Genomic DNA, 16,193 nt, shown 5'->3' on the forward strand with positions numbered 1-16,193 from the left:
TGTTTCTTTGTAATGACATTTGATTTGGCTTTAAAAAAAACTTGTGGAATATGTGTAAGTTTCATTTAATTTTCACTGACCCTTACAACTACTGTTACCGGTAATTTTACTAGATGGCCCTTACTTTTCTTTTCTTTTATCTTTTTTTGTCAGATGTTTGGTTGAGTTATTTGTTGTTGTTTTTACTGTGTAAAACTGAAAAATTTAATAAAAATAAAGTAACAAAAAAAAAGAAATCACATGTATGTAAGTATTCACAGCCTTTGCAGTGAAGCTCGAAATTGAGCTCAGATACATCCTGTTTCCACTGATCATCCTTGAGATGTTTCTACAGTTTAGTTGGAGTCCATCTGGGGTAAATTCAGTTGATTGGACATGATTTGGAAAGACACCCCCCTGTCTACATATAAGGTCCCACAGTAGACAGTCAGAGCATAAACCAAGCATGAAATCAAAGGAATTGTCTGTAGACCCCCGAGACAGGATTGTCTTGAGGCACAAATCTGGGGAAAGGTACAGAAACATTTCTACTGCTTTGAAGGTCCCAATGAGCACAGTGACCTCCATCACTGTAAATGGAAGAAGTTCAGATCCACCAGGACTCTTCCGAGAGCTCGCTGCGTTTCTAACCTGAGTGATCGAGTGAGAAGGACCTTAGTCAGGGAGGTGACCAAGAACCCACCCGATAGTCACTCTTGTCAAACCTCCAGCATTCCCCTGTAGAGAGGAGAAGCTTCCAGAAGGACAACCATCTCTGCAGCAATCCACCAATCAGGCCTGTATGATAGAGTGGCCAGAGGGAAGTCACTCCTTAGTAAAAAGCAGATGGCAGGCAACCTGGAGTTTGCCAAAAGGCACCTGAAGGACTCTGACCATGTGAAACAAAATTCTCTGGTCTGATGAGACAAAGATTGAACTTTTTGGCGTGAATGACAGGCATCATGTTTGGAGGAAACCAGGCACCTTCTCTACAGTGAAGCATGGTGGTGGCAGCATCATGCTGTGTGGATATTTTTCAGCAGCAGGAACTAGGAGACTAGTCAGGATTGAGGGAAAGATGAATACAGCAATGTACAGAGACATCCTGGATGAAAACCTGCTCCAGAGCGCCTCAGACTGGGGCGACGGTTCATCTTTCAGCAGGACAATGACCCAAAGTGCACATCCAAGATATGAAAGGAGTGTCTTCAGGACAACTCTGTGAATGTCCTTAAATGGCCCAGCCAGAGCCCAGACCTGAATCTGATTGAACATCTCTGGAGAGATCTGAAAATAGCTGTGCACCGACGCTCCTCATCCAACCTGATGGAGCTTTGGTGCAGCAGATAAAAGAATATTTACAGAGGAATCCTTCAAATGGTGATACAAGCACTAAAGTTGGCACAAATACTCCTTAAACATTACTCTTTGAAAAACCTGAGTATCCACTTGAATTTTCAATAGGTGGCCAGGTAAGGGTCAATTGAAGAATTACTCAGGGGTCAAAATTTTAAAATGTTCCAATCATATCGAAAGCTAGTAAGTCCCTTCGGCTGCTCCCTTGTTTGCACTCGGGGTCGCCACAGCAAATCCAAGGTGGATCTGCATGTTGAATTGGCACAGGTTTTACGCCGGATGCCCTTCCTGACGCAACTCCACGTGATATGGAGAGAAGTGGCAGGGGTGGGATTTGAACCCAGAACCTTCTGCACTGAAACCAAGCGCATTAACGCGCATCACTTCCTGTTCCGGAGCACAGCGGTGTTTTGCTGTATCTGTTAGCTGTTTAATCTGCGCAGTTAGATTGATCTAGATAACTAGATAACGATTTGTTTCACAGTGTAATCTTCACGTGCCTTAACTAAAGCACTCCCTCTGCTGAATCACCTCTAAATTATTTACACATTATTCACTTTGTGTGTTTTTAGGAATCCGCTACATTAGCGCAGCTACTAGCTCTTAGCCAGTTTAGCATGGCGGCTTCTCCTGTCTCTCCCGCACTTTTCTGCTCTGGGTGTGAAATGTTTAGTTATTCCTCAGCCTCCTTTAGCAGTAACGGTACTTGTAATAAGTGTAGCATATTCGTAGCTATGGAGGCCAGGCTGGGCGAATTGGAGACTCGGCTCCGCACCGTGGAAAATTCTACAGCTAGCCAGGCCCCTGTAGTCGGTGCGGACCAAGGTAGCTTAGCCGCCGTTAGTTCCGTTTTTCCCCACTTGACGACACACCCACCGAGGATCAAACTCTGGTTATTGGCGACTCTGTTTTGAGAAATGTGAAGTTAGCGACACCAGCAACCATAGTTAATTGTCTTCCGGGGGCCAGAGCAGGCGACATTGAAGGAAATTTGAAACTGCTGGCTAAGGCTAAGCGTAAATTTGGTAAGATTGTAATTCACGTCGGCAGTAATGACACCCGGTTACGCCAATCGGAGGTCACTAAAATTAACATTGAATCGGTGTGTAACTTTGCAAAAATAATGTCGGACTCTGTAGTTTTCTCTGGGCCCCTCCCCAATCGGACCGAGAGTGACATGTTTAGCCGCGTGTTCTCCTTGAATTGCTGGCTGTCTGAGTGGTGTCCAAAAAATGAGGTGGGCTTCATAGATAATTGGCAAACCTTCTGGGGAAAACCTGGTCGTGTTAGGAGAGACGGCATCCATCCCACTTTGGATGGAGCAGCTCTCATTTCTAGAAATCTGGCCAATTTTCTTAAATCCTCCAAACTGTGACTATCCAGGGTTGGGACCAGGAAGCAGAGTTGTAGTCTTACACACCTCTCTGCAGCTTCTCTCCCCCTGCCATCCCCTCATTACCCCATCCCCGTAGAGACGGTGTCTGCTCCCAGACCACCAATAACCAGTAAAAATCTATTTAAGCATAAAAATTCAAAAAGAAAAATAATATAGCACCTTCAACTGCACCACAGACTAAAACAGTTAAATGTTGGTCTATTAAACATTAGGTCTCTCTCTTCTAAGTCCCTGTTGGTAAATGATATAATAATTGATCAACATATTGATTTATTCTGCCTTACAGAAACCTGGTTACAGCAGGATGAATATGTTAGTTTAAATGAGTCAACACCCCCGAGTCACACTAACTGCCAGAACGCTCGTAGCACGGGCCGGGGCGGAGGATTAGCAGCAACCTTCCATTCCAGCTTATTAATTAATCAAAAACCCAGACAGAGCTTTAATTCATTTGAAAGCTTGACTCTTAGTCTTGTCCATCCAAATTGGAAGTCCCAAAAACCAGTTTTATTTGTTATTATCTATCGTCCACCTGGTCGTTACTGTGAGTTTCTCTGTGAATTTTCAGACCTTTTGTCTGACTTAGTGCTTAGCTCAGATAAGATAATTATAGTGGGCGATTTTAACATCCACACAGATGCTGAGAATGACAGCCTCAACACTGCATTTAATCTATTATTAGACTCAATTGGCTTTGCTCAAAATGTAAATGAGTCCACCCACCACTTTAATCACATCTTAGATCTTCTTTTGACTTATGGTATGGAAATTGAAGACTTAACAGTATTCCCTGAAAACTCCCTTCTGTCTGATCATTTCTTAATAACATTTACATTTACTCTGATGGACTACCCAGCAGTGGGGAATAAGTTTCATTACACTAGAAGTCTTTCAGAAAGCGCTGTAACTAGGTTTAAGGATATGATTCCTTCTTTATGTTCTCTAATGCCATATACCAACACAGTGCAGAGTAGCTACCTAAACTCTGTAAGTGAGATAGAGTATCTCGTCAATAGTTTTACATCCTCATTGAAGACAACTTTGGATGCTGTAGCTCCTCTAAAAAAGAGAGCCTTAAATCAGAAGTGCCTGACTCCGTGGTATAACTCACAAACTCGCAGCTTAAAGCAGATAACCCGTAAGTTGGAGAGGAAATGGCGTCTCACTAATTTAGAAGATCTTCACTTAGCCTGGAAAAAGAGTCTGTTGCTCTATAAAAAAGCCCTCCGTAAAGCTAGGTCATCTTACTACTCATCACTAATTGAAGAAAATAAGAACAACCCCAGGTTTCTTTTCAGCACTGTAGCCAGGCTGACAAAGAGTCAGAGCTCTATTGAGCCGAGTATTCCTTTAACTTTAACTAGTAATGACTTCATGACTTTCTTTGCTAATAAAATTTTAACTATTAGAGAAAAAATTACTCATAACCATCCCAAAGACATATCGTTATCTTTGGCTGCTTTCAGTGATGCCGGTATTTGGTTAGATTCTTTCTCTCCGATTGTTCTGTCTGAGTTATTTTCATTAGTTACTTCCTCCAAACCATCAACATGTCTATTAGACCCCATTCCTACCAGGCTGCTCAAGGAAGCCCTACCATTATTTAATGCTTCGATCTTAAATATGATCAATCTATCTTTATTAGTTGGCTATGTACCACAGGCTTTTAAGGTGGCAGTAATTAAACCATTACTTAAAAAGCCATCACTTGACCCAGCTATCTTAGCTAATTATAGGCCAATCTCCAACCTTCCTTTTCTCTCAAAAATTCTTGAAAGGGTAGTTGTAAAACAGTTAACTGATCATCTGCAGAGGAATGGTCTATTTGAAGAGTTTCAGTCAGGTTTCAGAATTCATCATAGTACAGAAACAGCATTAGTGAAGGTTACAAATGATCTTCTTATGGCCTCAGACAGTGGACTCATCTCTGTGCTTGTTCTGTTAGACCCCAGTGCTGCTTTTGATACTGTTGACCATAAAATTTTATTACAGAGATTAGAGCATGCCATAGGTAATAGATTACAATTTGTTCATGTAAATGGGAATCGTCTTCACAGACTAAGGTTAATTATGGAGTTCCACAAGGTTCTGTGCTAGGACCAATTTTATTCACTTTATACATGCTTCCCTTAGGCAGTATTATTAGACGGCATTGTGTCGCGGCTCGTCTTTAGTCTTCTCGGGATGTCTTCTTTTAGGTAACACAAACTAATTGCAAGTGATATGCTAGAAAAAGGACACAACATTTTAGAATAATTCAGCCTTAAGCAAGATAAAATGCACAGAGTTTTTAAGTTTATTTAAGCCTTCGACACAGAGCTTAGACAAACTGAGTCCTCTAGAGAGACTGAATATGACAACCGCGCTCGTCTATTTATTGGAGACCCGCGGGCATCGCTCCTCCTTCAACTTTTTTATTTATTTCATTCCTAAGACATGGTTTTCTATTGGAAGCGTCCCCTAGTGAACCCTAAGCAGGTGTTAGGCCATTATTTCAATGTGACAAATGCTCCCATTAAAACATGAAGGATTTACAACTGATTTTTTTAAAAGACCTTCAGCCACAGGTGCAGCTGGCCTGAGGCCCCCCCCGCACGTGGCCTCAGTCACACGTGCAGCTGGCCTGAGGCCCCTGCACGTGGCCCGCGGGAAAGCACCTAAAAGGCCTTGGAAAGCCCCTGACAGACTAAATGACTAATAGAGCCCTTTTTTTGGGTTGAACACCTGCTAGTTCAACCAGAGGACATACAGTTCGGATCAGGACACTTGATAGTTCATCACAGTTCAAATATGGACCTAAAAATTCTTCTACAATTGCTTAAATTTTCATTGTTACGCAGATGATACCCAGCTTTATCTATCCATGAAGCCAGAGGACACACACCAATTAGCTAAACTGCAGGATTGTCTTACAGACATAAAGACATGGATGACCTCTGATTTTCTGCTTTTAAACTCAGATAAAACTGAAGTTATTGTACTTGGCCCCACAAATCTTAGAAACATGGTGTCTAACCAGATCCTTACTCTGGATGGTATTACCCTGACCTCTAGTAATACTGTGAGAAATCTTGGAGTCATTTTTGATCAGGATATGTCATTCAATGTGCATATTAAGCAAATATGTAGGACTGCTTTTTTGCATTTGCGCAATATCTCTAAAATTAGAAAGGTCTTGTCTCAGAGTGATGCTGAAAAACTAATTCATGCATTTATTTCCTCTAGGCTGGACTATTGTAATTCATTATTATCAGGTTGTCCTAAAAGTTCCCTGAAAAGCCTTCAGTTAATTCAAAATGCTGCAGCTAGAGTACTGACAGGGACTAGAAGGAGAGAGCATATCTCACCCATATTGGCCTCTCTTCATTGGCTTCCTGTTAATTCTACAATAGAATTTAAAATTCTTCTTCTTACTTATAAGGTTTTGAATAATCAGGTCCCATCTTATCTTAGGGACCTCGTAGTACCATATCACACCAATAGAGCGCTTCGCTCTCAGACTGCAGGCTTACTTGTAGTTCCTAGGGTTTGTAAGAGTAGAATGGGAGGCAGAGCCTTCAGCTTTCAGGCTCCTCTCCTGTGGAACCAGCTCCCAATTCAGATCAGGGAGACAGACACCCTCTCTACTTTTAAGATTAGGCTTAAAACTTTCCTTTTTGCTAAAGCTTATAGTTAGGGCTGGATCAGGTGACCCTGAACCATCCCTTAGTTATGCTGCTATAGACTTAGACTGCTGGGGGGGGGGGTTCCCATGATGCACTGAGTGTTTCTTTCTCTTTTTGCTCTGTATGCACCACTCTGCATTTAATCATTAGTGATCGATCTCTGCTCCCCTCCACAGCATGTCTTTTTCCTGGTTCTCTCCCTCAGCCCCAACCAGTCCCAGCAGAAGACTGCCCCTCCCTGAGCCTGGTTCTGCTGGCGGTTTCTTCCTGTTAAAAGGGAGTTTTTTCCTTCCCACTGTCGCCAAGTGCTTGCTCACAGGGGGTCGTTTTGACCGTTGGGGTTTTACATAATTATTGTATGGCCTTGACTTACAATATAAAGCGCCTTGGGGCAACTGTTTGTTGTGATTTGGTGCTATATAAATAAAATTGATTTGATTTGATTTTGATTAACCACTTGGCCACCACCACATTATTTGTCTGAACATAAATATCCCAAAAAGGTATAGTTTGGACTATCTATGACTAAATGTTATGGGGTAAAACAGCAAGAATGGTAGCAAAGGTCAATTTCACTTTGTACAGGGGTCAGAAGTTAAAGTTGCTCCAAATATTGTAAAACGTGATGCAAATTATTGGTTGAGTTAATAGGGTTTTAAAAAGAAACGGTTTTCACAATGTTTCGTGCTTAGTTATCACGTTACAGAGTAAAATATGTCACATGTCATTGAATCCAATGGACATCAACATTGTTTGACTTTTACCTTACAGACCAAGCATTCAACACAGTCAAAACTATTCCTTTTATTAATCCTATTAGTTCAGCCAATAATTGTCGCCACCTTTTACCAAAATTGGAGCAACTTTCATGTCTGACCCCTGTACAAACTGAAATTGACCTTTGTCACCATTCTTGCTGTTTTAACCCCATAACTCCAGAACATCCAGTCATAGATAGTCCAAACTACACCTTTCTGGAATCTTTGTGATCAGACACATAATGTGGTATAGCTTTCAATATGATTGGAACTTTTTAAAATTTTGACCCCTGTGCAATCCTTCAATTGACCCCTACCTGGCCACCAATTGAAAATTCAAATGGCTACTCAGTTTTTTCAAAAGATTAATGTCTAAGGATTATGTGTGCTAATTTTGGTGCTTGTTTCCACAATTGAACAATTGTTACAGTTATCTGTTCCGCTACTTGAGAGGTGCTGCAAAGAGGAATGGGCAAGACTGCCAACATGACTGAAGCATTTTTACATTTTGACCTCTGTGAAATTCATTATTGACCCCTAGCTGGCTACAGGTACCACCCTGGGATGGCTGTCATACATTTTTGGGTCGGCTATGGTACACTGAGGTTGGATTCTAAGTATTGTTTCGTCATTTTACGTGGTACCGATTAGGTCAAAATTGATGACTTGCTCATTGACTACAGTACTCTAACCATCATTTCATGCCTTTATAGTTACTGCAGCTCTGAACATCATCAACATTTTGATTTGTAAAAATACTTATATAACAGTTTGAAACAGACAGAAGAGCTGTGGCTGTCCGTGGTTCTTACAGACTCGTTTCAAAGCAAACGTCTGCCAACTGTCATAAAAGTGAGTGGAAACAGACACGTGATGACAGCAGTCTGACCATGTGGCAAGGAGGACATGGCTAGAATTTGACATGGCTGGACATGGACATGGGCATAGCTAGAATTTGACTTTGGCTAGAATTTGACATGGCTAGACATGGACATGGCTAGAATTTGACTTTTGAGATTATTTACTATTATTGACTATTATTGATGATTATAGACTACTGAATTTGAGATTAATATAGTAAAAAGCTGGGCACTTAGTGGCTCTGGAATCTCCAGCGATCTTACAGTACGGTAATAGTTTTTATGTGTTGAAATAACAATGGCTACAGGAGCTTTCAGGGGTGTGTAGTATTGGTTTCCCTCTCCTCAATATAGGTAAGATTTTTTGTTAGTCTGGAAATATGTGTTGAACATGATGTTTTGTCTGTTGGCAGATGAAGAGGGAGGTGTGGCCAACGATTCAGACTCCTCCCCTCCACAAAACAGGGGAAGAGGCAGATTTGAAAAAGGAAGAACCAAGACCGGATCCCGTAGTCAGTCTGAAGACACTCGCTCCACCTCATCCCAAGCAGCAGATGAGGAGAGCTCCTCCCACGTAAGACAACACGCCTGTTTAAAATACAGTACAGTCAGACCGTGACGTGTAATGTTACCAGGAACGTACAGAACATGAAATATTTCCTCCACATAAATTGTCTGTTGTAGCGGGACAGGTCACCGCTTAGAACCAGCCCAGGAGATGGCGGCCAGCGCTGTGGCTTTTGCCATTCTGGAGAGGAAGAAAATGAAATGAGGGGTATGCTTCATACTGATAACTCCAAAAAAGTTGCTGCACACTACAAATGCATGGTAAGAGGTCCTGTTTGTGAAACTGTTTCGGTTGCAAGGCTTTGTTTTCTGTTTGTTGTAAATACTCATATATGTCTTTGTGTGTGTTTGTTCCCGTCCAGCTCTTTTCCTCAGGGACAGTACAGCTAACCACAACTTCACGGGCTGAATTTGGAAACTTTGATGTAAAAACAGTCATTCAGGAAATCAAGAGGGGTAAAAGAATGGTGGGACAATTATTATTCTTATTTACAAATTATTTTAAGAAGTGTTAGAAAATGAATTCTCAAATGACTTATCTGTTGTCTTGTATTTCCAGAAGTGTACACTCTGTAGTCAGCTGGGTGCTACTATTGGGTGTGAAATTAAGGCATGTGTGAAGACCTACCACTATCACTGCGGCCTCCAGGACAAAGCCAAGTATATTGAAAACATGGCACGCGGTATTTACAAGTAAGGTCAAATTCAGACTATTTCATTAAGAGCAGTTTACATGACTTTATTATTTGGTTGACAGAAAAATGAAAAGCCATTTATCGAGGAAAATAACCAAATAGTGATATGCTGTTTACAGTTTCGTCAAAGGGATTTGGTGTTCGTACGTACTCTGTCTTTTGTTATTATTATCACCAAATGCAGCAGCACATCACATGACCATATAAAAAGAGACAAAGGACTAAATTTTCACCACTTTTCACTCCTGTTTGGTGCCAAAATGAGGGAAGTTGGGTTTCAGAGTTAACAGAGACTTCAAAAAACAAATTTTAAACAAAAATGTTGCGTATTATAAGTGAGCATGCCAACTGTGGTGGTTGTTGCAACCGAAGCAGAGATCTGTTCGGTGGTTGGCTGTTTGTGTGCCGCTCGTTGCACACACCAGTATTCATGGACATGATAGGCTGGTTATGAGCCAAGGAGGGAGAACGCTTGTGGTAGGTGCATTAGGCCAGTCACAATAACAAATTTTGCTGGATGATGTATTGGCTAAGAAAATATTACAATAATCAATATGATTATCACTTAGTGAGGCATTGGTGGGCCGTTAGCATACATTTACATTTATGCTACCTGTCCCAATACCCAAAATCCCAATACCCGCCCGTTGTGTGTAAACTGATGACGTCATATCATGCGCAACCCAAGAACTATCTGCAGACGATAACACGAAAAGGCGAGAAGTGTGTGTTTGGGCAGAGCACCTCCTGCACACAGCAAGCTGTGCCCACAGCCCCTCTTCCTGCAGACAGCAGGCTGACAGGGACAAAAGAAGCAGCGCAACTCGCTAGAATGTTGGCGACAACAAATGTTCATGTAAAGCCCTGTTTCTGCCGAGTAATCCGGGTCGGTACGGTACGGCACGCTATTTTGTGTGTTTCCACATCCAGACTTAGGAATGGGTACCTACCATACCATTTATCAGCATCCTTCAGCCGCAGTCCCGAAATTATTGGCCGGTTACAAAATGGAGGCGCTGGTCCGCTGCTGTCCATCTGCGAACAGTCCTCATGCGAACAGTTCAGACTGTTTCAAATATTCCAACTATTCACACATGGAGTAAATATGAAGTCTTAATCTTACCTGTTACATCGTTTCAGTCAGATTCATCATCACAGCCTGACAAGAACTTATCCACATAAAGAAGTCCCTCTGTGTTTGTCTGTTCCCAGTGCGTTTTTCAGCCTGAACTAGAGGACGCCGGTGCTTTGTGCCACAAGAAGAAAATTAACTTATTGTAAAAGTTGAAAGAGTCACAGTGCCTCATTCAGTCATGCCAGAGTTTGCCACAGGGTTCAGTGTACTCTTCAGCAATCTGCATGTGATGAAAATAAATCCCATGATTCATCAAGATGTAAATTAAATTAAATTTCAAAAAATGTTAAATTACTCTGTTTGGCCTTCATGTGGAAGGGACAAGGCTGCATAACAGTATACGTGCTCGATGATGTGCATGTCAACATCTAAATGCTCCACCTACCAGACAAAAGGAAACTGTTGGCGGTGGAAACGCAATTCAAACCAGACTTAACCGTTTCCACCTGTACCATACTGTGCCGTACTGACCCCGATCACTTTGTGGAAATGAGGCTTAAAGGGCGATATATCAAGACCAGCAAAATAATTGTGTTGGAATTTATATATTGAATAAGTCAATAGATAAATTATCCTAACAGGCTTAAGGTACATGAAACCGAACTTGAACATTTGTGAAATGCTTTCCTGGCAGTTGTTTAATATATTTCAGTGACACGATGGAAAATTCCATCAAACAATTTTCTTACTTATATTATCAAATTGTCTATCAAGATACTTATCACTGTTATTATTATTTTTGCCATGGCTTAGTAGTTCTCATCTGATTTTTCCTTGATTAGTATCCAATAATTAAAATGAGCAATCCAAGATTCTGACGTCCACCAATCCAGATCTAGATCACCTCCAAAATTCAGTGGTGTCTTCCATGCCCTAATATCTGTCTGTGGTGCTGAATGTGGGACAGTTGACAGCTCTGTCCTTAAAGTGTTTGTTGGTACCTTGGACAGAGAGAAAAAGAGCATAATCAGTTGGCTGCAAATACCAGCACCTAAGGCACTAGTTCACCAGCAGTAAATCAACAGGGAACTAAAGAGATTACTAAGGTCATCGCTAGCGCCTAGACCATGGGTTAAAGTTCTCCGTCACCACGACAGATTTCCGTCATTTGGAAAATTTAACCACACGTACACGCGCGCACGTGGTGTCATGCTTGTTTTGGGGCCGAAATATGATACTCTAATTGTCAAAGCAACATCCCATTCTGCGCTAATCAAAGTAGCAGCATTGTCAGTATGGATGGCGCAGCATCACAGAGGAAGGGACTGTGTGAATTTTCACTCCTCTCCGCTCTGTTTACTGTTTGCCATGAGCCACAGTCCTTCTCCTCTCTGTCTTCGTGGGAACATTGGCAGACACTCACCAAATAGAGCAGGGTGTGGCTTTGCTTTGAAGCAATGAAGCAATGCTTCGATCTGGTGCTTCAGTTCTTTGTTTTATTTCACTTTATCTTAATTTTTCCCTGCTAAAACCGTAAAGAGCATATGTCTGTGAGTAACATTTACCTTTTTATGTTAAACCGACCTGTTATGGTCTTCTGAAACAGTTGATAGATGTATTTTATAACTTAAAAACGGGACTGATGCATTAGCGTGTCTGCGGCGTTTTCACTGTTAAAGTTAGGATTAAGCTGTAAAAGAGTCAAATGTATTACAAATTGTAATATTTTATTTATTTTTATTTATATATTAATAATAATAATAGCAACAACAACAATAATAGTAATAATAACTAATAATGCCACAATACACTTTTAGAGAAACAAACAAAAATAATCTGATAAAACAAAACAGAAAAGATTAAACCAACTAACAATGAAAATAAATAAATATAGAAATAAGTGTTTCCTGTGAACACCGAGTGACTCTTAAACCTCCACTTCATCCCTGCTTTAGTTAAGTTTAATGACAATTTGTTTCGGTCAAACCATATCTAAGCTGTGTTTTAACACAAAAAAATAAATGCAGTAAACGGCACATTTGTGTCTTTTTTCATGAAAATATGTTTTTAAATATAACATATTACACTTTAGTCAGGCCTTTAAAATACTTTTGTGGACTCTTGCTGTAATATGTTGTCAGTGGTTGAGATAGTTACTGTAGGCATCTAAAAATGCTCATAATCGGGTTAAACCTGATGGAACTCTCTTTGTGGTGTGTCAGTGATGTATGTATGTGCAAAATAAAACAAAACACTCCAGGTATGTTTTTGATGAGAATATAACTTTGTTACAAGGTCAAACGTTGATACTCACTTCAAGAAATAATGGCAAAACTCACATGTAAGTAAAAAAACAAAAAATAAAAAAAGATTAATTGGAAAAAATAATAATCAACCGATTAATCGATTACTAAAATAATCGTTAGTTGCAGCTCTAGTTTGTTTTACGAGTGAGAGCATTTTACCAATTAAATGTGAATAAGCCAGTTTTGAGTTTTTCAGTGCGCATGCGTTTTCAAAACCGGTGACAGTGTTACTTTGTGCACAGCAGAACAACGTTGTCAGTTGCTTTAGGCCCTAATTTTGTATTTTGACTGTACAGCAGCGACACAGCACCCATTTGGCGCATTTACCGGAAGACAAAGAATTTTTACTTGACAATTTGAAGTGAATTTTCTTTGTTTCAGAGGGCTTCAAACCCATTAAAATTCACTAGAATATACAAAATTTAATTTGCTCTTTTAAAATATTTCTGGGGGGAGATCCCCCAGACCCCCATAATCAATAATGCATTTTACTTAACAGTTTGAAATGAGTTTTCTTTGTTTCAGAGGGCTTCATACCCATTAAAATTCACTAGAATATACAAAATTTAATTTGCTCTTTTAAAATATTTCTAGGGGGAGATCCCCCAGACCCCCATAATCAATAATGCATTTTACTTAACAGTTTGAAGTGAATTTTCTTTGTTTCAGAGGGCTTCAAACCCATTAAAATTCACTAGAATATACAAAATTTAATTTGCTCTTTTAAAAAATTTCTGGGGGGAGATCCCCCAGACCCCCATAATCAATACTGTATTTTTAATTCACAGTTTGAAATGAGTTTTCTTTGTTTCAGAGGGCTTCAAACCCATTAAAATTCACTAGAATATACAAATTTGACTTGCTGTTTTTATGTACCTTTATGTTCAGGTTTTGCTTTTTTTATGCTTTGTCTCTCCTTAGAGGCTATTTAGAATAGATTTGTATACTGTATAATGTGTTTATTGTATATATTGAGGAAAAAAGAGTGTGTGCCCCCACTACACCACATTTTAGGGAATTGCTGGCATTGATTTTTGCCAGGAAAAAATTTCAGTCAGATGAAAATTTATTGCTTTAACCCATGGCTTAGACCTGTGCTTCACAAACACACCCAGAATTTAGATGTAGTGAGTCAGAGACCTGTTCTGTTGCTAATAATATGAATTAAAAGGAGAGGAAGAATAGTCCTGGTATGCTAGCCATACGAGAGGGAGAATAGGTGCATCTTTAGTATGGACTTGAATGTCTCTACGGAATGTGACTGTTTTATCTCTGCAGGAGATCACTCCGCAGGTCAGGCGCACAATAAGAGAAGGCTCTGTGGCCTGCTGACTTTTTTTATAACCTGCATTGAAGTCTGATATGGCAAACGTACTTGTGCACTAATTGAACTTTGTGTCTCACTGCCCATCAAATTGGGGATAGTAGCAATGAAGGTCACATGACTGCACAGAGCCTACAACATTTGTTTGAACTTTACATAACTTATTGAATATCAGACCTTCTGCATGGTCACTGGTTTGCTGTAGATGGCTGTAGAACTTCCATTAATGAATTGGATTGACAAGCTGCATGCTGTATTTTGTTAGACTTTACTGCAAGAACCACAGTGGTAATGAGGAGAGGGATGAGGAAGATGAAGAACGAGAGAATCGCAGCAGAGAGAAGGCAGCAGCCAACCACGGGGCAGCGCTGCAGTCAACAACGCAAGTCAATGGCAACTAGGTAGGATATGGATGTTTGTGGTTACTGCACAACACATTAAGATGTGCTAAATGTCACGTTTATTTTTTTTCTCACAGGCTGGCCTGATGGGTGTCTGTCAGGAGGACAAACTGAAACATAAAAAGATGAGGGAGAGGCATTTTTTACACTTCAGTCTTAAACTACTCACTCATGTTTTGGCCTATAATTCCCCTCCCATTTTTTTTTTTTTTTTGAGTAATTGGACACAGTCACAGTGTGCACCAGATGTTATCTTCATGAATCCGTATTTCCAGTAGAGTTGGGTGAGTTTTTCAGCTCTGTAGGACTCTGTACAGAACAAAGGACTGCTGCGGGACATTTAAAAGCCTTGGTGATTGTTGTGGGTTCACCTGCAGATACACGTTATTGCTGCACGGACGAGACGAACAGACTGAGGTGGATTATCACTCACTGCCCATGACCCACTCTGCCTGAAGACAGTTTCCCTCCTTGGCGTCTAAAGGACTCTCTTTTTAAAAAAGAGTCTGTTTGTTACTGTCTCTGTATGAAGATGTGCAGTTTGAATAATTCTGTTCTGTAACTGTCTTAAAAAAAAATTCTCTTTTTGTGTTAGCCTTTCTTTCTTGATATGGAACATTTTGCTACTGTATTATCATCATGAGTAATTTTGAATATCTGTTTTTCAGACAGTCACCGTGACAGGTTTTGCCAGCATGCACTTGGATTTTCCCCACTGTTAAAAGTGGATTTTTTTTTTTTTTTTTAACTTCAAAACAGCAAAGTAGAGTTCTATAGAAGAGTTGGCTTGATTTTGTTTTATGTACTGTTAACTGTACCTCTGTGTACAAATGTAACCATGGATGATTGAAAATAGAAAATATTTTATTTTACACACGCAGAGTCAACTGAGTCTTTTGTTTGGAAACCTGGCAGTTCGATAAACTGGTGCTAGGAGGCTTTCTGGTTACAATTGCGGTGTGACAAATGTCACGCTAACTGAAATATGATTATGTCAGACTGTAGCTGCATTCATTCATTTTCTGATTATTATCTGGGTCCTTGTGGTGGCAGCAGACCTAAGCAGCTCAGTCATACTTTCCTATTCTCAGCCAGGCCCTCTAGCTCCTGAGGAATCCTGAAAGTAAGTCCTTTCAGCAGCTTCTTTTCTCACTTGAAGGTCCCCATAGCAGATCTGATAGGGAGCTAAATGTTGATTTGGCCACCACACTGCCCTGAGGAATCCCTAGGCATTCTCAAAGCAGCTGTAGGCATTCTCAAAGCATCTGGGAAATATAATCCCTCCAGCATGCCCTGGGTCTTCCTTCCTCCCAGTTGGACTTGTCAGGAAGACCTCCCTAGGGAGGCAACCAGATAGCTGAAATTTTAAGAGTGGCCATAATAAATATTTTGAGAAACTTAAAGTTTATGAGCAACTTCACCTGTTATTGCTCAAGCACCTTGTAAACATTGACACGATGGAGTCAGTTGGTGATGAAAGACTTGTAGTGGAGCAGATAACTGTAACAATTGTTCATTTCTGGAAACGAGCACCAAAATTGGCACACATACACCTTAGACATTACTCTTTTGTAAAAGCACGTTAGCCACCTAAATTTTCAATAGGCAGCCAGGTAGGGGTCAATTGAAGAATTACACAGGGGTCAAAATTTAGAAATGCTCCAATCATGTTGAAAACTATACCACATTATTTGTCTGATCATGAAGATTCCAAAAAGGTATAGTTTGGACTATCTATGACTGAAAATGTATGGAGTTATGGGGTAAAAACAGCAAGAATGGTGACAAAGGTCAGTTTCAGTTTGTACAGG

General features: G+C 40.4%; 1 protein-coding gene across 3 annotated transcripts in view; it reads left to right on the plus strand.

The window, feature by feature from the left end:
* The window catches only part of phf6 (PHD finger protein 6), a 38,672-nt gene extending 23,681 nt beyond the window's left edge, over positions 1 to 14,991 (plus strand). For 2 of the 3 annotated variants that reach the window (XM_034181909.1, XM_034181910.1), the window contains exons 6-11: positions 8,428 to 8,588; positions 8,699 to 8,842; positions 8,944 to 9,048; positions 9,141 to 9,274; positions 14,247 to 14,382; positions 14,460 to 14,991. In XM_034181909.1, the coding sequence (XP_034037800.1) occupies positions 8,428 to 8,588; positions 8,699 to 8,842; positions 8,944 to 9,048; positions 9,141 to 9,274; positions 14,247 to 14,382 (680 nt within the window). In that variant the 3' untranslated portion in view covers positions 14,460 to 14,991. The remainder of the gene's footprint in view (positions 1 to 8,427; positions 8,589 to 8,698; positions 8,843 to 8,943; positions 9,049 to 9,140; positions 9,275 to 14,246; positions 14,383 to 14,459) is intronic. The other variant, XR_004563698.1, reaches the window with a different exon arrangement.
* The last annotated feature ends 1,202 nt before the right edge of the window (positions 14,992 to 16,193 follow it).

The sequence above is a fragment of the Thalassophryne amazonica genome, chromosome 11 (assembly GCF_902500255.1).
Source record: "Thalassophryne amazonica chromosome 11, fThaAma1.1, whole genome shotgun sequence".
Taxonomy (NCBI): domain Eukaryota; kingdom Metazoa; phylum Chordata; class Actinopteri; order Batrachoidiformes; family Batrachoididae; genus Thalassophryne; species Thalassophryne amazonica.